Source organism: Penicillium solitum (assembly GCF_028829755.1).
Source record: "Penicillium solitum strain IBT 25940 chromosome Unknown utg000008l_segment0_segment0, whole genome shotgun sequence".
NCBI classification, from domain to species: Eukaryota; Fungi; Ascomycota; class Eurotiomycetes; order Eurotiales; family Aspergillaceae; genus Penicillium; species Penicillium solitum.
The window spans coordinates 2,496,514-2,519,680 of record NW_027072127.1 but is presented as its reverse complement, the minus strand read 5'-3'; the positions used below and the strand labels follow the sequence as shown (position 1 = coordinate 2,519,680).

The 23,167-nt window shown below is 46.9% G+C and overlaps 9 protein-coding genes across 9 annotated transcripts; 5 read left to right on the top strand and 4 right to left on the bottom strand.

The window, feature by feature from the left end:
• Positions 1-41: 41 nt before the first annotated feature.
• On the top strand, positions 42-2,077 carry N7455_010247 (uncharacterized protein; the record flags this gene model as incomplete). The annotated part of the gene is made up of 3 exons (XM_040954008.2): positions 42-1,759; positions 1,811-1,925; positions 1,974-2,077. 3 exons carry the CDS (start codon positions 42-44, stop codon positions 2,007-2,009), a joined length of 1,869 nt encoding a protein of 622 aa, XP_040815532.2. The 3' UTR covers positions 2,010-2,077.
• A 570-nt stretch (positions 2,078-2,647) lies between these two features.
• N7455_010246 (MFS transporter) lies at positions 2,648-4,435 on the top strand (the record flags this gene model as incomplete). The annotated part of the gene is made up of 4 exons (XM_065606394.1): positions 2,648-2,763; positions 2,832-3,106; positions 3,166-4,037; positions 4,103-4,435. The coding sequence occupies 4 exons, from the start codon at positions 2,648-2,650 to the stop codon at positions 4,433-4,435; spliced, it is 1,596 nt and encodes a 531-aa protein (XP_065460357.1).
• Positions 4,436-5,022: 587 nt separating this feature from the next.
• On the top strand, positions 5,023-6,428 carry N7455_010245 (adaptin-binding domain-containing protein; the record flags this gene model as incomplete). Its single annotated transcript, XM_040954044.2, has 3 exons — positions 5,023-5,872; positions 5,954-6,280; positions 6,349-6,428. 3 exons carry the CDS (start codon positions 5,023-5,025, stop codon positions 6,426-6,428), a joined length of 1,257 nt encoding a protein of 418 aa, XP_040815543.2.
• Positions 6,429-7,032: 604 nt separating this feature from the next.
• On the top strand, positions 7,033-8,778 carry N7455_010244 (uncharacterized protein; the record flags this gene model as incomplete). Its single annotated transcript, XM_040954119.2, has 3 exons — positions 7,033-7,507; positions 7,571-7,651; positions 7,715-8,778. 3 exons carry the CDS (start codon positions 7,033-7,035, stop codon positions 8,776-8,778), a joined length of 1,620 nt encoding a protein of 539 aa, XP_040815512.2.
• A 172-nt stretch (positions 8,779-8,950) lies between these two features.
• Positions 8,951-9,624, bottom strand: N7455_010243 (uncharacterized protein; the record flags this gene model as incomplete). Its single annotated transcript, XM_040954041.2, has 3 exons — positions 8,951-9,012; positions 9,093-9,414; positions 9,526-9,624. 3 exons carry the CDS (start codon positions 9,622-9,624, stop codon positions 8,951-8,953), a joined length of 483 nt encoding a protein of 160 aa, XP_040815356.2.
• A 4,569-nt stretch (positions 9,625-14,193) lies between these two features.
• On the bottom strand, positions 14,194-15,300 carry N7455_010242 (Hpt domain-containing protein; the record flags this gene model as incomplete). Its single annotated transcript, XM_040954166.2, has 3 exons — positions 14,912-15,300; positions 14,684-14,856; positions 14,194-14,617 (listed from the first exon to the last, which is right to left on the bottom strand). The coding sequence occupies exons 1-3, from the start codon at positions 14,942-14,944 to the stop codon at positions 14,194-14,196; spliced, it is 630 nt and encodes a 209-aa protein (XP_040815520.1). The 5' UTR covers positions 14,945-15,300.
• Positions 15,301-18,909: 3,609 nt separating this feature from the next.
• On the top strand, positions 18,910-19,732 carry N7455_010241 (protein tyrosine phosphatase-like domain-containing protein; the record flags this gene model as incomplete). The annotated part of the gene is made up of 3 exons (XM_040954182.2): positions 18,910-19,394; positions 19,464-19,603; positions 19,659-19,732. 3 exons carry the CDS (start codon positions 18,910-18,912, stop codon positions 19,730-19,732), a joined length of 699 nt encoding a protein of 232 aa, XP_040815508.2.
• Positions 19,733-20,627: 895 nt separating this feature from the next.
• On the bottom strand, positions 20,628-20,995 carry N7455_010240 (uncharacterized protein; the record flags this gene model as incomplete). Its single annotated transcript, XM_040954163.2, has 2 exons — positions 20,628-20,734; positions 20,794-20,995. 2 exons carry the CDS (start codon positions 20,993-20,995, stop codon positions 20,628-20,630), a joined length of 309 nt encoding a protein of 102 aa, XP_040815496.2.
• Positions 20,996-21,818: 823 nt separating this feature from the next.
• On the bottom strand, positions 21,819-22,156 carry N7455_010239 (uncharacterized protein; the record flags this gene model as incomplete). The annotated part of the gene is made up of 3 exons (XM_040954039.1): positions 21,819-21,835; positions 21,894-22,077; positions 22,142-22,156. The coding sequence occupies 3 exons, from the start codon at positions 22,154-22,156 to the stop codon at positions 21,819-21,821; spliced, it is 216 nt and encodes a 71-aa protein (XP_040815363.1).
• Positions 22,157-23,167: the final 1,011 nt, after the last annotated feature.

Genomic DNA, 23,167 nt, shown 5'->3' with positions numbered 1-23,167 from the left:
CGGACTTACAGCTCCGTGTACGAGGTAACTTCTACTATATAATGAGTCAAAACTCCTCAACTCACGATGGGCTGGGTCGAGCGCAAAGCCCTAGATCTCCTTATCGCCGAAGGCGGAAAGTCCTTAGCTGTGAGAATTGCCGATGCTCCAAATTAAAGTGTGATCGTCAACAGCCTTGTGGTGCTTGTACGCGGCGAGGATGCGAGCTGTCGTGCTCGTTCTTGACCACTCCCACTGTCCCGATTACATCCACCAACGTTCATCGAACAACGTCCAATCCCTCATCGTCAAATGTGCGACCCAGGAAAAAGCCCGCCGTCCCCTCAGCCCCATTGAGGCAACCTGTTGCTAGTTATTCGGGTGATCGAGCTGAGCGGTTAGGACCTGACGCAATTCAAGATTCCCAAGATAGTCGTTGGGAAGCGGTTCTTCAACGGCCGTGTCCGGAAGATGATCCTGTCGCAGCAACCGACACTTTGTCTCCCTTTTCAGTTGGCCCGAGTATCTCCCTTCGAGATATCATTGATATTCTACCCTCTCGAACCAGCTGCGACTGTCTTGTTTCTCATTTTTTCAATCATATCTCTGCCCTATTCCCCATTCTCCATGGCCCAACATTCCAAAAGCAGTATGTTGCCTTTATGCAACAGCCCTATGAAGTTGATCTCTCTTGGCTGGCCTTACTCTTTTCTATGTGCTCTTTGACATTAAATACTATGGAGCCAAGTGATCCTAGACTGGTGGATTTATGGCCAAAGGGGTCTCATTTCCAGGAGCAAGAGGCTGTGACTTTGTCCCGTCGGCTTCAGCAAACTGCGATGGTTTGTCTTCTACAAGATCAATTTTTCATCCGACATAAACTTAGCACATTCGAAGCTTTGCTGATGGTGATATATAACCTTTCTCATAACGAGTCTGTCGATCAAGGGTGGGCCTTGTTAGGTATGGCCTTAAACATCGGCATAGCCCTACGGTGCAATGTTGACTCCCAGGGACTTAATCATCTTGAGACTGAGAGACGCCGACGCTGCTGGGTTGGCATATTGACGCTACATACCTATCAAGCCATCCTCTTTCGGGATATCGACATGTCATTCCTTCTTGATATAAAAACCACAATGCCAGCAGATGTCAATGATGTCGATATTACCCAAGAGGGGATCTTGCAGCCATCCAGTTCCCCCACGCAGATGTCCGTGATGATGTTCAAAGTCCGGCTTTTCCGGATCTCCACTCAGATATGTCACCACATATCTGGTCCCTCGCGACTTGAGGCAGAGCCGTTGAGGGAATTTGATGCGATAATCGCCGAGGAACAACAGAGATGGGACTCCACATATTTGGTGGATGGTGGCCCCAACATATTAGATTCCAGTTACGCCTATTGGTGCATTCTACAAACCTATGCACATCAACTTTACCTTCTTCTCCATCGCCCTTTTCGCCATTCTCAGTCATCATGCTTCCTTGCAACATCCAGAGACAGGTGCATAGGTTCCAGTGCCGCTTTACTCGGCATCCATCGTCAGATCTACGAAGTTCCGCTGCTTCGACCCTATTTCTGGTTGCTTAGAGGTGTTACAAGCTTGAAGACGCTTCATGCTGCTGTGGCACTTAACTCGTGCCTTCTGGATATGCCATCATCTTTTGAGTCGGGCTCGTACAGGGAGGAGTTAAACAAAGTCGTGCTTCGAATGGAGAGCCTTTCCCATCGGAGTGCAATATGTTTGAAAGCGCATCGCATACTTCTTCAATTACAGTAGGTTATACTTCATCGTGATGGCAAGTTCAGCTGAATGACTTTTTCCAGAACTCAATTCGGAGCAGCAAACCAACAACCAGCGGATTCGGGAACTCGGTTCGAGAGCAGAATTGAAGACTGGACCGATATGCGGGAATGGTTTGGGGCCGATCTTTTCAACTGGGTATGATATAGAATCTGTGGTTTCTTGACTCTGGACTAATTTGTTCAGAACTTGGATAACGTTGGCAATCTTCCCGCGGTTTGATTGTCTTTGCATTGGAGATCTCTGGCGATTTTTCAGACGGTGTCAAACTTGTTACACCACACACTAACCAGTCATTAGATGAACGAAATTCATAGGAAAGCCCGAAAGAAGAGGTAAATACAATGTGTCCAGACTCAAAATCGAAGAGATATCATCATTCTGTATCAGAACATTTGCAGAGTGTCGTAGGTAAGGCTATTTCCACCGAGGACAGCAAGTATCAGCCTTGTAATATGATCAAGGGCTCAGGCCGAGAAGCTGTGGGTCATTCTTTTGATAGCAAAAGTCCCCCGACTTACGAATTGGAAGTCCGATGCCCAGGTGGATACGATTCGGCCGAGACTAACTCGGAGTTCAAGTGTATCGGACAAAAATGTGAGAGCCGTTCTTCCTATGTCCGATGCAATGGAATCCGGAGTTGGCTGATAAATAGTAGGTGCCACCGCAATAAAGTGGAACAAAATGAACTTATCAACAGCTAGGCTAAAATCCACAGCCCACATTTCTGCCTTCGGCTTTGAAAAACAAGCACTTAAATCCGATAACTTTAGGGCCCAAAATGATAGTTAAAATTTCAGAGGCTATATAATCATAACTTGTCCAGTTTTTCCCTGCCTGTCTTCAAATTTTTCACGATAATGGAATCTCTCTTTCAATATCAACGTATCAGACAATCTGTTCGCGACCAACTAGCTGAAATCGAAGGAAAATGCAGCTGTGAGAATTATACACTTGGGTCACCACATAGCTCGAGGTAAGTGATGCCTCAACGAATCTTTGAAAAATATATATTTCTAGCCATGCTAATAGTCAATTATCCAGCTGTGACTTGCGCAATGTCTCGCTTTCTGTTCCGCTGAGCAAATCCTCGCCCCAAGAAAAATCCCCCACCGATGCCCTCATCATTGTGGACTGGGATAGTGACAATGACCCCTTGAACCCTGCAAACCAAACCGTGTCACGGAAGATGTTTATGACCCTTCTGGTCACTTTAATTGCTTTTTCTGTAACCGCCGCATCCGCGATTGATGCTTGCGGTATCCGACAGTACAGTGAATACTTCAATGTATCTGAAGTAGTTGGGTCTCTTGCGACAGGTATGTACAGTCTTTTAAATTTATGATGACTTTTTTGCATAAGTTGACCATGCCAACAGGTCTATTTCTGGTCGGTTTTGGGGCCGGCTCTCTCCTTTCAGGCCCATTCTCCGAGACGTTTGGTCGGAACGCCGTCTACCTAACAACCATGGTTCTTTTTCTGATATTTATCATGGCCGCGGCACTCGCTCCAAATATCCACAGCCACCTTATCTTTCGTTTTCTTGCGGGTTTCTTTGGCTCTACTCCACTTACCTGCGCCGGAGGTACGGTAGCGGACTTATGGAGTCCATTACAAAAAACGTACGCTTTTCCAGCCTACGCTATTCCATCATTCGTGGGACCAATGGCTGGGCAGATAATGGGCAGCTATATTCCTATTCATTTGGGATGGCGTTGGCTTGAGTGGATCATGCTTATTATGGGAGGTGCGGTTCTTCTTGTTATTCTTCTGCTCCAGCCAGAAACATACGGACCTCTCATTCTGTATTGGAAAGCAAAGATTCTCCGCCAAGAAACTGGGGACGACAGATACAGAGCTCCGATGGAGATGAAAAACGAAGCTTTGGGCCGGCGGCTGCTGGTCTCTGTATACCGGCCATTTGCGCTGGTTTACTCCGAGTTGATTATCATCCTGATGTCCCTTTACCTTACGGTTATCTATATTGTCCTCTTCACCTTCCTGGAGGGATATACATACATTTTTGGTGATACATATGGGCTTTCACAGGAGATGACTGGCATACTCTGGGCGGGGATGCTATGTGGCATTCTTCTTGTCGGTTGCCTGGTTCCGGTAGTATACTCTTGGACTGCCAAAGAGTACAAGATGACTTCTACTATTGCTCCTGAAACACGACTGTGGTATGCAATGTTGGGTGGTGCTCCGGCGGTGCCAATAAGCTTGTTCTGGATGGGTTGGACCAGCTATGTAAGTGCCCATGATTTGCTCGTCATTGTTTCGGTCACTGACTTTCACGCTTTCTGGATGTTCAGCCGTCCATTTCGATTTGGTCTCCTATCATTGCTTCTGCTTTGTTCGGATACGGAATCACTACTATTTTCATCGTCACATACATGTATATCATAGATTCCTATGGTGTATACTCAGCATCTGCATTGGGGTTCCTTGTTTTTACCAGATATGTTGTGGCAGGCGGCATGACGGTTGCTGGTGGGCCTATTTACCGTTCTATCGGTGTTCATTACACCCTGACTATCTTGGGGGGCATCAGTACAGTTATGGCCGCAATTCCATACTTGCTTTATGTGTATGGGCCGACACTTCGCAAATACAGCAAATTTGCTGTCAACGTTGGTGCAGATTAATGTTTGACACTCGGCAGATCACACATGAATAACTCTGCTGGAAGCATAACTTTATGAGTTCAACAGAAGGTTGTTGAGCAAAAACTAGATCAGAGTCATTGGAGAACCTGATAAATTAATAGACAGTGTATGCAAACAAAACGATGTCTGATGTTATGTAGTACTTGTTGTATGGATACAGCACGGGATTAAGTTTACATGGAGTGAATCTATACAACATACATCTTCGATAACAGCAAACCTTGTCGAGATAACATATCAGTAGACCAGAAAGGGTGGTTATGTTCTCGTCTTTAGCCAGGGCCCCGGGGTCAAGCATGGCTTATGTAATTATCCCGTGATCAATCTTACTCAGATACCGAAAAGCGGCAAGAGGTAAGGACTAAAATGGAAAGGTTTCGAGCCAGACATTATCCGGTTATATTATCCACTCCATTGTTTTTTGTCGATGCGGGGGACAGCTAGCCTTCTCCATACACCACATTCTTCCACCGAATACTATCAATGGAGTAAACTGGGCACTATCTGACTCAACCTTTTCAAGAGACATCCTCAACCCCCAATTGCACCCAAAAGAAACCGCCGTCATGATCCATTCAGCGCCCGCATCCAACCCCGCAACCTCCGCGAAGCCCAAAGTGAAGAACATTCCCAACCCGCGCCGCCTCTTAATCCTTACACCAACCACCCAATCCCTCACAATAATTCCCCCACTCCTGCACTCCCTAACTGGTGTCCCCGTCGTCGACCCGCCACAACAGCCAGCCCCTTCACCAAACTCAGGCTCAACACCCCCACCACCAACAAGCACCTTTGCCGGCTACACAACCCACAGCCCTCTCCGCCTCGAAACAAAATACTACACAACCGAAGTCCCCGTGTGGGTCGATGAGATCCCACTCGCGATCCACGACCCAGACACACAAAGCACTCCCACACCAGCACCAACGGCCGAGCAATGGAAAACAGAATTTCTAAGCACAGAAGCTGAGATCGTGCGCGAGGCGGTTGGGGCCCTGGTTGTTTGCGCGCATACTCTTAGCGATGCGACACCTCCACCAGGATCCAATGCAAACGCAGACCCCGCGAAGCGGCCCGATGTGCGCGCACTGCGTGACCTGATGCGCGGTATTGGTGCTGTCAAGGAGCGCATTGACGAAGAGCGTGGCGGGCTTGGTGATGTTCCTGGTGTGTTTGTATTGATTGGAAGTCGGAAGGGTGCTGTGGGTGCGGCTGCGGGTCAGCAGGGACCCAAAGATCCCGATGCGGAGCTGGGGCTTGGTGTTGATGATGAGGATCTTGGTGGTGGGGAGACAGTACCATTTTCCGTTGGGTGGTGGGAGGATCAGTTTTTCGATATGGGGTTGTTGGGGTGGGAGGTTGTGGAGTGGGATCCTAAGGAGGTTTTGGAGGTTGAGACGAGGAATCAGTATGGGGGTGAGTTTACCGAAACAACATTTTGTTTATTGGGTTATGTGGCAAAATTTTGGATTTTAGCTAACTTGATTCTATTACTAGAACGTGAGGGTATGCCTCGTATTAAAGAGGTCCTCGAGACTCATGACTGGTCTATGGTTGGAGGTGACTCTGGCTTTGATGGAGATAATGACCCTGACGTGGATTCCGATGATGATCTTCAAGACCAACTATTAGGTCTGGGTGGCTCTCGTGGGTTTGGCGATGAAGTCCATGAATTAGAGCGTGAAATGTTCGGTTTGCGTATGGCAATTGAGCGTGGAGGTGGTGATGGTGATGAGAGAGATGACTCTGATCATGATGATGGCGAGGATGAGATTGATGTCGAGAGCATGGAGGCATTGATGATGCGCATGCAGGCAATCAAAGGTATGATTCTGTGTTAATTACTCGGGCTCGCTATAGTTAACATTGCGGTGTACTAACTTGGCTATTAGATATGAGCTCCGAGCTGCCGGAGGGTGAACGGAAACGATTTGCTGCGAAGGCCGTGCAGGATATCATGCGCGAGCTCTGAGATTACTGGTTATTCTACATAAATTCTAATGTAGATCTTTGAATAATCATCTTCCATTGCAATATATTATGTAGACAAATGGAATCCATAATCCCCTGGTTATACATAGAAGTGTCCTCTGTGCAGTTTATGCTTGTTAGCCTCCATAACATATAAAACCACATATAAAAACATATCGAAAAACACATCGGACTGTTTTTACATAGCACGTGCCTGATATCTAGCACTGCCACGAACTGAGCCACACCGCCCCAAAGTGCCGAGACCGATTCCATCCCGTGCGCTTCTCTGACGTCAGGATATTCCAAGGTTCCAAGGCAGCCAAAATGAGCTGTGTTTTGTGCATGGATCATCCTGGCTAGCTTAGTGCTTGGGCAATTCTTGGCTTCCTACATCATCTTCCCCATTCCCCACACGTCCATACTTGAAACGCCGCTTCGTCATGCCTTGAGTCTCCTACGCGAACTCCTACGCGAACTCAACCTTGTTCAATTCCTACGGTCTACAACATATTCTCTCTCATTTTACTTTTCTCTCATTTTACATGCAAAGTGAACATACACAATAAGCAATTGAACGAAAAAAAGGATCTCCCCTTTTCAAAATGCATTTCCCGGCACGGAATTGCGCCCCTATCGTGTCGGCGGCGACGGGGAGGATATCACAACGCGGTGCCCCGTACGCCTCGTTAGGGAAGATTGGCTCGGCGGGGCTAAATAGCTGGGCTGGGAACGGCTCTGCCATTGCATCTAGACATATCCGTTCATTCTCAGTGAGGTGTCTCGGCAGAGGTATTGGTCTTAGAGCTCATAGTGCGTCACCGGTAACAAAGCCGGGATGTGCTGCGCCAGCTGCGGTTCCACGAGATCATCTTGCCTGGATTCAGACAAGAAAATTTAGCAGTGCAGATCACACACAAGTCTCAGGCGATAATCCGAAGACAGAGGAGCTTTTGGAGAAGTTCGAAGTTCAAGAGGGCAACCAAGAAGCTCGACCTCAGCGGACAGTTCTTAGTGAGAAGGGTGAAAACGGAAAGTCTCCAACTGAAGGAGCGAAGTGGCCTGAAAGGATGACCAAAGGTAAGAAAGTTCTGCTATGGTTGCTTCGTTGCTTCAAGGATCAATGCTGACGTTTAGGGATAGGTAAAATCTTGACGACGCCATCGCGGCTTTTCAAATTGATCATCCCTTTAACGACCATCGGAAATGGAGGCCATGATAAAGGTACATCAATCCTCGACATATTCCCCGGGTGTCACTTGGCCATCATGCTAACAGCTCAAACAGAAATTGAGCCCATAGCTATCCTAGTCCACCCCCAACAACCACTATCATACCTAGAGCGCCTGATCCAGTCAGAACTACCCCCAATCAAAGGCAACACCGACAAGCTCCGCCCACCAGCTATATCCTTCATCGCAATCCAGCACGAGGACAACGCGATCAAGCCCAAGAAGCGAATCGAAGATGAGATCGACCTAGACGCAAACCAAGCTAAAGAAAAGGAGTTTACCCCCGGCAACGACGGTATTGGCGGCAGCAAACCGCTCAATGGCAGATCACCCACCCAGCAGCGCCGGTCCCGACAAGAGGACGTCGAAACCTACAGCTACCCACGCAAAACGAACGACACCCCGCCCCAAAACGGCGAACCCGAACGCTTCGTGCGCTGGTCACAAGCCACAGAGATAGGCGACTTCATCCGGGATGCTGCGCGTGCGGATGAGTTTATTGTGACTATCGAAGGCGCGCCGTCCGGTCTAGGCCAGATTCGCGTCACAGTGCCGTCTTTCAACGAGCGCACGTATTACCTCCGCTTGCGGCTGCGCAAGCTCTCGCGGCGCATCCAAACTATGGCAGGTGTGAAGGAAGAGTGTGATGCGCTGGCTCATCGAGGTGCGCAGCGGGTTGCGATTGGCGGGTTTGGAATTCTTTCTCTTTGGTGGTTTACGGTTTACAGGTTGACATTCGAGACTGATCTCGGGTGGGATACCATGGAGCCTGTGACTTACTTGGTCAGTTTGTCTACGCTGATGGGGGGTTATTTGTGGTTTTTGTACCACAACCGGGAGATTTCTTACAAGTCTGCACTGGATTTTACGATCAGTGCTAGGCAGAAGAAGCTCTATCAGTTACACAACGTTGATTTGCAGCTTTGGGAATCTTTGATTGATGAGGGGAACTCGCTTCGCGGGGAGATTAAGGATATCGCGGCTGAGTATGATGCTGAGTGGAATGAGCGAGCTGATGAGCAGGATAAGCGTGTGACAGAAGTCTTGAAGTCAGATCGCCGGCAGAAGCAGGACAAGAAGAAAGATTCGGATGATAAGAAGGATGAGGATGATGATTGATTTCGATCTACTTGTCATTCTCCCTACGTGTATGTACTTTGCATTCCATGCTATTTCTGGTCATCCGATGGTCTTCAAGCTTCATACTTCAATTATACAAAATAGATATTAAATAGCGAAGAGAAAAAGAAAAAGAAAATTTTCCCCAAGAAACACCTTCAACCCCAAAATATCACAGTGTCCCATTTCGCACAGGGTCATAGTACTTCTTCGGCTGCGTCGTCTCCCGTTTATCTATAAACATCCATTAGCATCTCCGCCAATAAAGCATACACCAGCCAACCAACCCCAAGAAAGAAAAGAATAATACATACCAGACTCCGAACCTGCAGAACCACCAGTCTCCCCCTTCCTCCTATTCCGATTATTCCTCACATCCCGCGACCGAAAAACGCTATACAACAACCAGCCGGCGACCCAGTTCGGGCCATATTCGCCATTCGTCGCCCCACGTTCAAACAGGCCGCGTACGAGTGGTGGTGCATTGTGGCAGATCTCGAGGATCGCCCAGCGCTGGCAGTCTGGACGGATGTGGTGCCAGAAAAATGGGGGGCGGGTTGTTGGGTCGGCACGCACATTGTCGAGGAGGTTGGCGGTGTCGAGGTTCATGCGATTGTAGACAATGATTGCTTCGTCCTAATTTGGAATTTGTTAGTGGGTTCATGGGATATGTATGGTGCTTACGTGTACATGGCAGACGGGAGAGGAAGAGGGAGGATAAGTGTTAACGGGCTAGGTTGTACTTACTCGCATGGCGCGGTAGTATTGCTCATGATGAGGGTCTTGTGGGTTTAGACCCAATGCGTGCATGAATTCTTCTTTGGATACTCGAGGTCCGACGGGCATTTTTGTTGGATTCCTCGATTGGATCGAGTATTGAATGGGGGTGCTGGTATGTAGAGTGCTGTATTTGCCGTGATTGAAGAGTAGAACCGAGCTTGTATATCAGCCGTGAAATCAAGATGCAAGAAAAAGGAGACCAGTGAATATGAATTTGAATGCGAATGCAAAACTGAAGAAGGAAACTCATAGCCTGCATCAAAGCCAGACTTTATATCCCTCTCTCCTCCCATTCAAACAGATCTCAACGGCGCGGAAACCCATCTAACGGCCGTTGGCTGTAAATTGCACGGCGCCGAAGCCGTGCCGATACAATCAGAGACGCCTATGCCGGAATGGAGCAGAGCGAACGGACAGCGCGAGACAAGAAACAGAAGCAGACGCAATCAGACCAAGCGGGGAAATGGGGAAATGGGGCAAAGGGCAAACCCGCAATCAGATCGATATAACACAAGCACAAGGATCCGGAGCAGAGGACAGGGATCTAAGGGATGTGCTTCGAGGCTAAGACAATACCTCTTACCCCCTACGAATAAAGATTATTATCCTTTCTTTTGGCGTGCTTGCATGACCAACAAAGGGATGGATAAAAATGGAGGGCACGAGTCTAGTGTTGCAGTTGAGGTATTTGTTTGGGATATTTCGGGGCATTTTTTGTCTGTCCTGGCGCTTATGACTCTCCCTTCGGGATTAGACGCTACTGTACTTCTTGCAGAATGCGTGGAGTCGGGTGGTACATGTACAAGGTGCGTGTGGGTGATCACTGCACACCCGTTACTATACAACCACCCGTTACTATACAACCCCGGACTACGTCAAACTGAGATCCGGGCTAAATATGTTCGCTTTTATTGGTTTAGCGCGTGAAGGGTACGTAAACCGTTGGGGGCTGGTATAATCCAAAGGAATAGGGCTACGGTGCGATAATACAGTCCTCCTCCGTGGAAAGTAGGCTGGGGGCATGAAGTTCCGATATGGCAAACGAGAGCGAGTGCAGTTCACATTAAAGGCTAGAAAGGGAGGAAGGAATACAAGGAGAGGCAGGTAGTACAAAACCTCCTATTCCTGTTCTCTACCTCTCTCTCGCCCCGTCGGAAAAAAGAAAAGAGTATTGCAGGTCAGGGTGACAAGTCGAATAAAGCGAGACAATTGCAAACAGAGTCATGGTAGACCCAGCGCTCGGGGTCGGGGACTGTGCGCGAAGATGGCAGGCCAAGTGCGTTCTGGTATATCGAGGGAGTCGTGCTGAGCCCAGGTCTGCTATCCGAGACAGACGGGTAGGAGTTATATGTATGCTTGCATACATGAGAAAGGGGTGTGTTTTCGAGGTCAGTTTGTTTATTGTATATGGACCGGAGTAGACAGTTCCGGATCCACGTCAAGATCCCCTTCCAAAAGCAACAGGCATTCGGCAGGAAACGCTAGTACATCTAGAAGCTAGCCTCATTGCCACGCACCTGTACGTATCCGTAGTGAAGGAAATCGACACGGCTCTAGCTTAACAGAACCAAATCTGGAAAGCCACATTATCAACCGAGGACATCCACTATGTGGAAAGAGCTAGGAGAATCACGTCGTGCATCCCGAACTCGGCATCGAGGCCCACTGAAACCCAACCCAGTAGCAAGCGAAAGCTTCAGCCACCCTTGCTAGTGGGAAATAAAGCCAAATAAGGCACATGTGCCTGCTTGCGGGCATCCTGCAGAAAAAAACAACGCTCGTTGGCTGTGTCGTGTGACCTGCCAGGCCGGAGTCCAGGCCAGAATGCAATTAAGCAGAAATTCGATAGACCGGAATCCAAATCGGTGCTGTTGCTTGCATCTATGCCGGCTTTGGGATTTTCGATAGTGAGCGCGTACTTGCGTCCCGTTGCGGGGAAAGGGGATCCGGTTGGGCGATGGCTTGACTCGATTCAATTTCCTCGTTTGTGATGGATGCATATGCAATGGGACGATGGTTGGTTGAATGGGACGAGCAACGTGGCAACAAGTACTCCGTACAGTGGATTGAGCTTGGATTTGGATCTATCTTTTTGGGCGCCATCCGAGCAACGGAGTGCCGTTTATAACTCTATAGGGATGAAACATCGCGTGCTATACGTGCCAGAGGCTAGCTTCGCAGCTACCAAATGGCGATCAGGGCAAATAAATATATCACAAAGAGGAGAGGGACACGTAATCCTTAACAGGAGGACCTCCCATCCTATCTCCGGCTTAACAGAGCGTTTCCTCGTTAGCGCTGCGATGAAAGAACGGATGTCACATTGTGTACAAGACGAGGGCCAGTCAAGGCGGATCATCTGCGCATCACGATTTTAATAACACTGCATAATCCCGCTGGGGCATTGCATACTAGCACGGACTGTTGAGAGATCGAGCTGTGGTTAGGACGGCCAGGCTAAGGAGGTAGGAGGAGTCGCATCTGCCATGCTGAATCTTGACTTCGGATGTACGAAGAATGTTCTTCAGAGGCTTTTCTCTCAAGACGCTTGGTAGCACCCAAAGCACACGACTCGCTCAAAGAACTGTAGCTCCTCAAATTGGCTGGATTTCAGCTTCAGCAATATGTGAGCATACCGTTGAATGTCGCCGGCGTCGCACCATCTCCACACTTCAGGTCCCCGGTACTCGGTTAGCATTCGCTATTGACCATGGAAGAGCGGATGCAGGCGCAGATACGGCAGAATTTGCTGGCAGTTAGAGTAGATAGCTACGGGCGACTAAGTATGCCACCGGCTCATAACTCTCCCCTTGGTTCATATTGCCAGGCATTAATTTAGATCCACTCTCACTTTACAAGTATACGAAGGTATATCCCGGCTAGGGATTGGAAACTAATTATATAGTCATTAGTAATATTAAAGCCTTCTGTCCTAAGAGTTATTATGATCTACTTGTCGTAAAGGTTAACTTGGAAGATACGCCGGCTTAAAAAAGAGATACAATCTGATCTTTATGGGGTTTAAGATTAATAGCTGGTCGTACTATTATAAAGTTGAAATTAGTACACTAAATGGGTATTAATTATATAGTCAAAGGTTTTATGTAGAAAAGTCTCTTTATATAGAATATGCTTTTTTTACCGCCCTCGTGTATATCTAAAAATATAGCTAAAAGCTATCCAAAAGGTATCTTAAAGGTATCTTAAAAGACAGCTCAAAAGGCATCTAAAAGGTATATCAAAAGCCATTTCAAAAGACATCTAAAAAGAACCTAACGATTCTTGTTGTATATGTCTCCGGCGATGAAAGACGCGGTGAGGTAATATCCAATGAGAGAGTTATGAACGGGTGGCATACCTAGTCGCCCGTACTTGAGAGCGAATGTGACGAGTGTCCTGAGAATTGATAACGTGCTGGACGGTTCTGTTACTGTCTGCATCGATAGCGAGCTTGGGCTTTTTCTTGTCATAATGGTCGGTCTCATCGTCGGCATCTTCGTCAGTCCTCTTTCTCTTGTCACCTGATAGAGGAGTGTGGTAGAGTTGGATGAGGTGTGGATGTATGAGTTTTTTATCGTTGAAATACAAATCACGTAGCAGGGCCAATTCATCAATCGTGGTGTGGTCAAGTGTATGACAGCGGGCACTTCCTAATATGGCGATCCCTCGTCGAATTCTGTCAGAAATATATATATAGAAATATATATATATATATCATGTAGAATGTAGTATATTCACAAAATGCTTTGACTACGTTTATTTATAAAGCTAGTAACAGATGTCCGAGCTTTTGATGACAGATAGACCGCCAAGTGGAGAACACACACGAGAGATAGAGTAAGACCGAACAGGCTTACCCTTCGTTGAATGTGACGACAGATCTAGCAGATCAACACGACCAATCTATGAAGCGGCAATGGAAGTGAATCTATAAATTGGGTCGACCATCCCTCCCGCATTGGGATAAAGTTCCAAGGCTGAGTCAAGGTTATCCGGGTACCCCAGAGGCCCACGCAAGTGGCGTAAAAAGCTTTTCAGAGCGCCACTTCTCGGCTTGGATGCTTGGGGGTTCCAAGGGTCACGATCTAAAGTATCAGGGAAAGTTCTCCCCGATGGCTCCAGGGCTGTGTCTGGCAATATTTAAGCATGCTTAAATCTAATATTCCGGGACTTTTGAAGACTTTGGCTATACTTTAACGTCCAGGCATATTATAGGCTACGTCACGCGTTACACGTACCTCGATATTGACGCAATGCCTACTATACGTAAAAGGGAAAAGCGCAGGTTAAAAGCAAGAAAACAGGTCCTGATAAGAGGCACCCGGATTTCCGTATGTCGCTATTGTTCAAGACTCCTCGGAATCGTCACGATTCTCGCGCCTGCACCTACGTGACAGACCAGGAAAATCCGTTTCCACACCAGTGTCCGGACGGGAGGGAGAGATATGGTGGGGGAGGTGGTTATGTACGTGTCAAGAAAGCCAGAAAGTCAGGATCAGAAGGGATGGTAGATAAGAGAAAGGATGTGAAAAAGGGCAAAGGGGGAAATGAAAAAGAAAAAGTCATTTGCCATGCTCCATCCGTCGCTAAAAAGAAAAAGGGGAGGGAGGGATATCAACCAGCCCGCATGACTGCTTAGTTCGAGGCTTCCTTGGTAGGCTCCTTGGACTCATTGGTCTCCTTGACCTCCTTGACCTCCTTCACCTCCTTGACCTCCTTCACCTCCTGCTTGGTCTCTTCCTTGGGCTTTTCTTCCTTCTTCTGCTCCTTGGCCTCCTCTTCTGGCTTCTCTTCTTCGTCCTTCACCTCCTCGCCGTAGTATCGGCGGAGGAGCTTCTCGACCTTGCGATATTCGACCTTGACTTCGTCCAAAGTCTTTTTGATGGCCTTGAGACAGAACTCCGTATCCGGTTGGTCAATGAGACCTGTCTCGTCCTTGTGGGCGCCGAAGTTCTGGATCTTCTCGCAGCCGTCCTTAACCTTAATCAGACCCAGTGTGGCCGATGAGCCCTTAAGGAAGTGACCGAGGGCAGAGAGTTCATCGAGGTTCTTGTCATCTCTGTTGCATGATGATTAGTAAAGAACAATCACCCAGGATTCCACCTGCACGAAATAAGACACTCACATTTCCTTCTGAATCTTCTTGTAGGTGTTCTCAGCCTGGTCAAAGAAACCGTACACAATGCTCTTGCTGAAGTCGCGATCCTCCTCATCGTCATCCATCTCAAGGATCTGTTCGAATGTGCTCTCGTCGAGAATTTCCTTATAATCAGAGAGCTTGGGCGGGCCCTGCTTGGCCTAGACTCGGATGTCAGGCCGAGGAACCTTCAACCACGGGGAAAGAAGTACTTACCGGCTCAGCCTTTTTGGTATCGGCTGGTGCCATGGTTGTGTATGTGTATGTGTGTGGAGAGGTTGCTCAAAGGAGTAGGTGGGAGCAACCTAGTGCAATGTGCTGATCGTCACGATCGTTGGATGAAAATGGGGCTGATTTCTCCGGTCTGATGTCCAGCCAATCCAGATGGAATACGAGGCTCTGCTTGAAAATCTCAGTCAGCTCAAATTCATCCAACACATCACAATCTTGGATAAAACAATGTGGCAAATCAATAAAGAGGTCCCGGATGCAAAGATCAATGATGATACAACAAGGACGTCAGAATCATAAGATCTGCACACAACGCATATGTCGTCTTACAAAGCCAGCAGGTGTTACGGATCCAGGGACCCAAGGTAGCAAGTGTGGAAGCTGTTAATGGGGGAAATGGTGAGCGGCTCCCGAGTCTATGGTCAAGGGGAAGAGGCTGTAGCCGAGGCGAAATACAGCCACCAGATTAAGCGATCAAGATAATGACCAGTGAGTAGGTAGTGAGAGGGGAAAACCAAGACAACGAATCGAGGGGGATAGAGGGGTAGTGTACACAGCAAGCAGGGGCTGGAGGGTGAAAGAATTAAAGGAACCAGATGTGGAGGTGGTATATTAGAGGGAACAAACAGGGCCATTCAGCGCATATACTCGAACGGTGATCCAGTCACAGCCTTGTAAGCCAGAACTAGCGCATCGCATGAGCTGCAGCCCCCAAGCCAGGGTCTCCACTTGACAGGGAATTGAAGACAGCGAAAAGGAAGATATTCAAAAGAGAGAGAGGGGCAAATAAGAAAGTCCATCCCACCTATAATATTTTTTTTTCCTTCTCTGTTTTAGAGATGATGAAGTCTCGAAAAAGGGCGACGAGGGGACACAATAAATCCCAAGGAGAAAATGAACAGAGTCGAAAGCAAAGAAGACCCAGAATAAGAGAAAGGAGGTCAAAGAAGAGAGGAGGGGGGAAGAGAGGAAATCAGAGGGGCGGAGAAAGAGAAGGTGGGAGGTGGGTAGGTGAATTCCAATCCGAAGGAACCAACTAAAGAAGATGGAATTTGGGTGATTTGGGGTGATTTGGAGCGAAAATTTTTAAAAAGTGATATAGAGAAAATGGAGAAATAGAAAATTAACTAATATTCATTTTATATATTGTAATATTCACTTTGAATATTGCATCTTCCTAATATATAAGTAATATTGGTATTACATATTTTACATTCCTATCATCGCCTTGGCATTTTGCACAACTCGGGGGGGAAAACATGATTGCACTCGAACTAGTAGGTGATATTATTAGCTACAATCTATACAATGGTTTTTAATTGCGCTCGGTTTTCTGAAAACGTGATTTTGTTCCTTTTTTCCGCCAAGTTCTCAAAAAGCAATTCTGAACATGCGACACGATTAGTACAATCTTGTGCTCCCTGAGGAGACTTTCTTGCTTTTGACTTCAATGTTGCTTTTTTTTTTGGTTAGATAGTAAATTGTCCTCCGGGATTTTTTTTTCAGCCACGATCAAAAGAGCAGTTATCTTTGGATCAAATTTCTCTAGGTTCCGTTTATAAGCCCAGTGGAGTACAACCGTGGCATCAGTTGGGGAACTGATGGGTCCACCGAGAAGAAAAATGCACGGAATGGACGGAAGGACCCCTCTGCGACGTGAAAATGTACTGAATAGTACAGGTTTAGTGTGGAGACTGATAGGGTAAAAAAAAAATCACCAAAAAAAAAAACAACACGTTTTCTGACCGCAAAAAATGACCGCTCCTATACACCAATCTGGCGGTACGGAGTAGGGGGGGCAGCAGGACGACATCATCGGACCGCCGATCCCACCAGGGAACGTCATTTGGTCTTTTCCCAAAGGTTTGGACGGTCACACGCGGAACCATTTAGGGAAAATAGCGATGGCCTTTTTTTCGGTCCCTGGGGGGGCCACTCTTTTATTGTAAGAGGATCAGGACAATTTTTCATGGCTTGGTCAGTACTGCTTGAAAACAGAAAAATAGCAAAAACAGAAAAAACACCTAGTGTCCTAGCAGAATTTTAGCCGCAGAGAAACCCCCCCCCCCCCCCCCCGGGGAAGACGTAATAATCCCGGTTCGCACAGCAGGGAAGCACGATCGACTTGGGCCAAGTGTGCAGATAGAACTGATCCAGTTGGTCTGGACCCTCAAGGACCGTGTCCAGTAACTCGGGGCTCGTTCTGATTGTTTGTTGCATGGATTTCTCATTCGACGTATTCGTTGACAGCAAGTTGAACGACCAATGTGTGAGTCCAGGCCTCCACGGCTTTATTTTTTTTTCATTCTCAGAGGGGAAGAAAGGGGGGTAATATTGTTGGGCTAAGACAAGACACGAGGGATTATGCTGTCACCGATGACGATGGGTGTTTTTCGTTTCATCGTTGCTTTTTTCTGCACTGGCTTCACAGTTCGAGTTCCCTTTGAAAGGACTGGCATAGAAGCTAGTTAAATGACAATTGAAGTCGAATACGTCCACATTCGCGAACCGCAGCCATCTTTGTTTATATAGAGGAATGGGGGCATGTGTGCATCTCCTTGCCCCTGGTTTTTGCGTGAAGTGGTTGGCTCAAGGACATTCTCCACTATTACCCGCCAATTAAAATATGCTATAGTTGCCATGACATCATGGGACGGGGCGGTAGTGCAGCCCACACCAGCCGCTGATGTCATTTTAGTGTATCGGCAAATTACGGGAATGACGTCAATTACTTTAAATTACTTCAAATTACTCCGTACATACATACTATTTATGTACTATGTAGTTCAATGTTCCTACTTTCGATTTGTGTACCCTGATAATTCCATTGTGTAAGGTCTCTCCCTTTGTGTGCGAAGTTTAGAAGATTGTATACTTCCGACTCAAGTGCTGCCAGATCTCGTTCTATGTCCTTAAAAGGCTTAAGGCCAATGCAGGGCGACATCATAGCCTCGCCCATGATGTCAGTATGCATACACCCATAACCCGCTGCCGGGTTGCGTACGGCAGAGATGAGAATGGCTGTTGTAGTACGAATTTAAATTCAAAACATGCAAATTTCATTGAGTTCGTCGCGTTCGGTAATTAATGTGCATCAATCTCTGGTCACACCGGAGAATCAATTGGACTATAAATTCAAGGACTTCTGGTTGACGCGGGGTGACTTTCACGCTAAGTTCACCGAGGAAGATGTGAATTAACCGCTAATTATCACAAATCCGAGCGCATCAAACAACAATCCCTCCGATACCTCCCCATCTGCTCATCTAGCCTCGGACATGCCACACAAACCAGTCAAGTCCAAAAGAGCGCAGACTACGCATGTTTGCTGCCGGCAATACGAGATGGCGGGTAGCCTGTTGCAATAGTTCGGACTAGATCATGCAGTTTTACACCGCGGGGCCAGCTAGTCTTTGTATCCCTGGCAGCCAAGAGCGCCTATATAGGAAGCCATCCGCTTGGCTGCCAGTCTATGCACTCGATTGCCTTCAGCGAATCACATCAAATATTCCTCGGCAGAGAGCTTCTGAAATTGTTCACTTAACCCAGAATTGTAGAGAAGATGTATCCGGGTCCGACAGCCCGGTTACGGGTTATATTCGGGGTGAAGAACAAAGAGACTGCATGGCCGATTTCTTGACAGGGTGATTGGCTAAGTAGCATGTCGCTCCCAACTGCTGGAATACCAAAAGTATAGTAATACCTATTATACCCTCAATAAAATTATGCATAAATCGTCCAAGAAACTCAACAGACAACAAAACAAAGATGTGCCATATACCCCAGATCCCAACACGCTTTTCTCCACAGCTTCTTCGCGAGCTCCAGGGCTCTTCCAGAATGCTTACGTAATGTACCGTGACCTCGGTCCGTTTTTTTGTTGATCGCAAGCTTCCCAACCAAATCAACGTTTCCAGCTCCTCCATCCAGGGCAACATCATCACCAAAATCCCCCGCGAGACCGGCGAGAAATAATTCTGGTCATGGCCTCAACCAAAACATCAAGCGCCCGGCGCTCCGGCTCTTCGGGCCTAACAAAAGCCTACCTCTTCACCTACAACACCCTCAATCTGCTCGCCTGGGGCACCTGTGTCGTCTACACGGCCTCCCTCCTCCCAGCCCATGTCTCGACCAAAACTCTGCCGAATGTCTTTGGTCAAACCTTCTCCCCGCTACTGCTAGCCACGCAATCCCTCGCCCTGTTGGAAGTCGTGCACAGTGTGGTAGGCCTCGTGCGCGCGCCATTCATGACGACTGCCATGCAGGTTTCTAGCCGGCTTCTGCTGGTGTGGGGGATTATGGCGCAGTTTGGTGGGGAGATTGTTGGTGCTGGACGGGATACCCAGTTGGGTGATTATGCCTATCTGGGGTGTGTTTTCGCTTGGGGCATTACGGAGGTTATCCGTTACGGCTTCTTCGCTATCACTTTGTCTGGGAACTCGGTTCCGAGCTGGTGGACTTGGTTGCGGTAAGTCTTGCTTTTCTTTCCCTGCATGGCTACCATGTTCAATGCGCTGATGAGTTTCGCTTTGATTAGATACAACACTTTCTATATTTTCTACCCCATTGGTATATCAAGCGAGTGCACGCTTATCTTCCAGGCCCTTGGTCCTGCGGGCGAGCTGAGCCCACTTTTCCGTTACCTTTTGATTGCGATTCTCGTGATCTATGTGCCTGGTATGTTGATCTTCTTTTCACTTTTTCATAGTATCAGTTACTTACTACCTATCAGGATCTTATGTCCTGTACACGCACATGATTGCCCAAAGACGCAAGATCATGCGCGGCAAGAAGAGAGCTGATTAGACAGCGCAGCCACGCGCAGCACAATAAATTTGAATAAACTGAGTGGGAAACGAAAAGACGACCTGGATTTATAGCCAGCCTGACGTTCAAAAAATAATGCAAGGGTCCATCATATTTAGGACCCGGGGGCCCCTGAGGGTGGGGACTAGCTTTACGTTCGTGTTCAATAATATTGACTAGAGTCAACTTCTAGCCCAGAGGGGTATAGACGATCCTAATTTCAACATTTCTTAAGAACATACCTTTTTGGCTCAAGGGTACTTCATTTTACCTCTACCAGAACGACGTGGTATCCGTTCCTTCCACGTTAAGAGTTTACCAAGCACGTTCAAAACTAATAATAATTTACAAAGAATTGATTGGAATTTCAAGAAGTTAAACAACGTTAGACTACACGTGGTGTAGCATCCTTCGGGGTGAAGAGATAGACCAAGGCCATAGTTCAAGGTTTCAGCAAGCTCTAACAGGAGCGTCAGGTAGGGTGTGTTGGCTCTCTGTATCCGGAGGAGCAGAACGACGTTAAGCACCAGCATATGGAGTTTCAGGCATGAACTGATTTAGACCAATTCCCCCAGAGACTTGTTTATCATGGAGAGCCCTGATATCCCAGAGTATTTTGTAATCGGCTCGCTCATGGATCGTGCATGATTGGGAGGACAGAGGCCGAGTCCCCGAAAGAGGTCTGCCAAACTGCCCAATTAAGCAATCCGCGCTCAATACTATCCATTCTCGGCTACTAGTAATAGGCGAAGAACAAGGAACTGGTTCCAAGAACATGACATTGACTATTACACAATACGTAGAGCTTTTTTTCACTGGAGACTGGTCAAGACGTAGCATTCTTCAATTCGTAAACAAATTTCTTCTCGCCAAAATATCAACTAGCAATTATTCCTTAATTCAACCTCTTTGTCCCAACCTGCACTGGGCGGCCTTCACGGCGTAGGTATACCAGGTAGCCGTAGCTGCAGAGAGCTATTATAGCTATAACGACGATGTTGCCTTTTTACATGAAACATTAGCTTGATCTTTCCCCCAATCGTCGGGCATAAGAAACTCACTAGCAATGAAGGTCCCGACTCCGCCTACAGCTTCCAAGCTGCCCTTCACCGTATGCTCTAGCATCTTAGGAATACCAGCAAAGAAGTCGACAAAGGCCAGGAGTAGCTGATACCCCGTATCCAGCGTGCTCTTAACCACAGAGAATATCACCTCAAATATGGAGGTGATAAGGTCCTTGATGGAAGTAATAATTGATGTCATTGTTGCTTAGATTAACTCTGGAGGCTCTTCATGCGAGAATTGCAAGAGTAATAGTAGTGTTGCGCAGGTGGCTTCGAGGGGAACGAAGAGGTTCCAAGAGGTTCGAATTCAGGGGGGCAATTTTAACTTAGGACTAAGTTTTTGTACAAAAGCAAATCCTTGTATTCAATGACGAAGTATGTATATAGGAAAGTAAGTCAGTGAATAAGCTGGTACACGGCGGGATTGGCGAACCTGTTTATTTATCGTCCTTGTTTTCGCCTCTCTGCCGGTTTAGTGGGTTTAGTGACCACTGATGACGTGAATTACCCGACTTGAACACCATATTTGAGGATATAAAAGTTGGTTTATTCAACTGAGATTATCCAATCCTATCCGCTGACGGTGAATAAGATCTAATCGTACGAGCTAGATGCATGATCTTAGAACATATGATGTAATGTGGGTCCGATCTGATAAACTTGGAAGCCAATCCCCATATTTCCAAGTTTCTAGGTCCAATGTTACTTTCTGGATTCAATGGTCGCTGTGCCTCGTATTGCCAATGCTTTTCGGGTGTAGCATTCGATTTGATAGTGAGATCATTGCAAGTCATATAAGTGTTTAATTACGGAGACAATGGTGATTGTAACACAAAACGGGAGCAAGTTTACATGCACAGTGTGCGCAAGATTCAGGATATATTGAAAATAGCAAAGCATTCATTGGCATAAGGTCATTCGCAAATATTGTACAGGTGGCGAGCTGTGGCTTTCTACCGCTGGATTGCTAGCAGAAAGGGTATCTCATTATCCCAAGCAGTCCGATTTCCATGACCATCTATTTAGTGCTTAGTGGCTTCTGCATATCATTAGCATTGATTCCACGCCGCAGACCTGTTTTATTTTGATAATCTTACCCTTGTGGACATCGGCCTTGGTGTTGTGGGATGCCTCGTCCTTCTTGTCGACAACGGCATCCTTTGCAGCGGTAGCTCGGCTGCCCAAGCCAGCATCAGAGTCCTTGGCGACATGCTTGTTGGTCTCCTTTGATGCCTCAGCACCACCGCCCTGGACGGTCTCCGAGACGTAGTTGACGGCGTTCTAAGTTCAGATATTAGTACTTCGGAAAAAAAAGGCATGTTATCCAATATATGATGATGCTAACCTTGGCGGTCTCCATAATGTTGTTGTTGGGGAAGTTGTTGGAATGAGTTTGAAAGTTTAAAATTTCTGTTGGTTTAAAGTCTTGAGGATTGTATGATGAATGAAGGGAATGGCAGAAGCAGAAGGGGCTACTTATAGTAAATGGCAGAGCCTTTGGTAGCAGTGTTTAGACTCTGACGTCATAAAACAAACAAGTATCAACCAACGACTACATCCAGCTTAGTGATGTAAGAAAAGGGAGGAGTACTTCCAAGGTTGTTCTCACACGTATGACGATAGACAATCCACTTATTAATTTGATCTACCTTGTATAATGACAGCGTAATTTAGGTCGGGGAATACTGTATTGTAGGGAGCATCTGTTCCCCCACAATTCCAAGGAAACGGCCCTATGATGCATATTAAAAACAGGAACTTTGTTATCTTATCATAAAAACAGGCTCTCTACAATTCTCATAGGATAGGTACCGACCTCACTATGTTGTAATGCACGTAATGCACCAATCCCTGTGTTTGAGAACCTCGGCTGTAGCAGTCTAACGGACATAGCAAGGGTTTTACAAACTCGAGGCATCATCCAGCAATGAGAACAAGGTCTCTTGTGTGGGGGAGAAAACCAATAATACCAGTCACATGTAAGGAACGGTAGGGTGCTCTACGGCGGCAGCTTAGAGTATACCTACGGTACACTGGTTTAACACTATGAACTTGTCGGATCTCTTATTCTCTTTTCTTAGCTTCTGTAGCTTAACTTCTTCAACAGTCTATCAATCTCACATTGAACCATGTGCTTCGGTGTGCACCACGTAGTCCTTCTTCCTAACAGAAATAGATGCATGTGGATTATTTTATTATTTTGTTTCGGCTTTTATACCACGCGGTGTTGTAGCTTTTAAATGAAGAATGAACTGGTCCAACATCATAGAATTACTATAGAGTATATATTTATAAAGTGCTAGGTAAGTTGATACTTTAACTGTATACCTTAAAAGTGAGAGTGGATGAAAATTACTGCCTGACAATATTA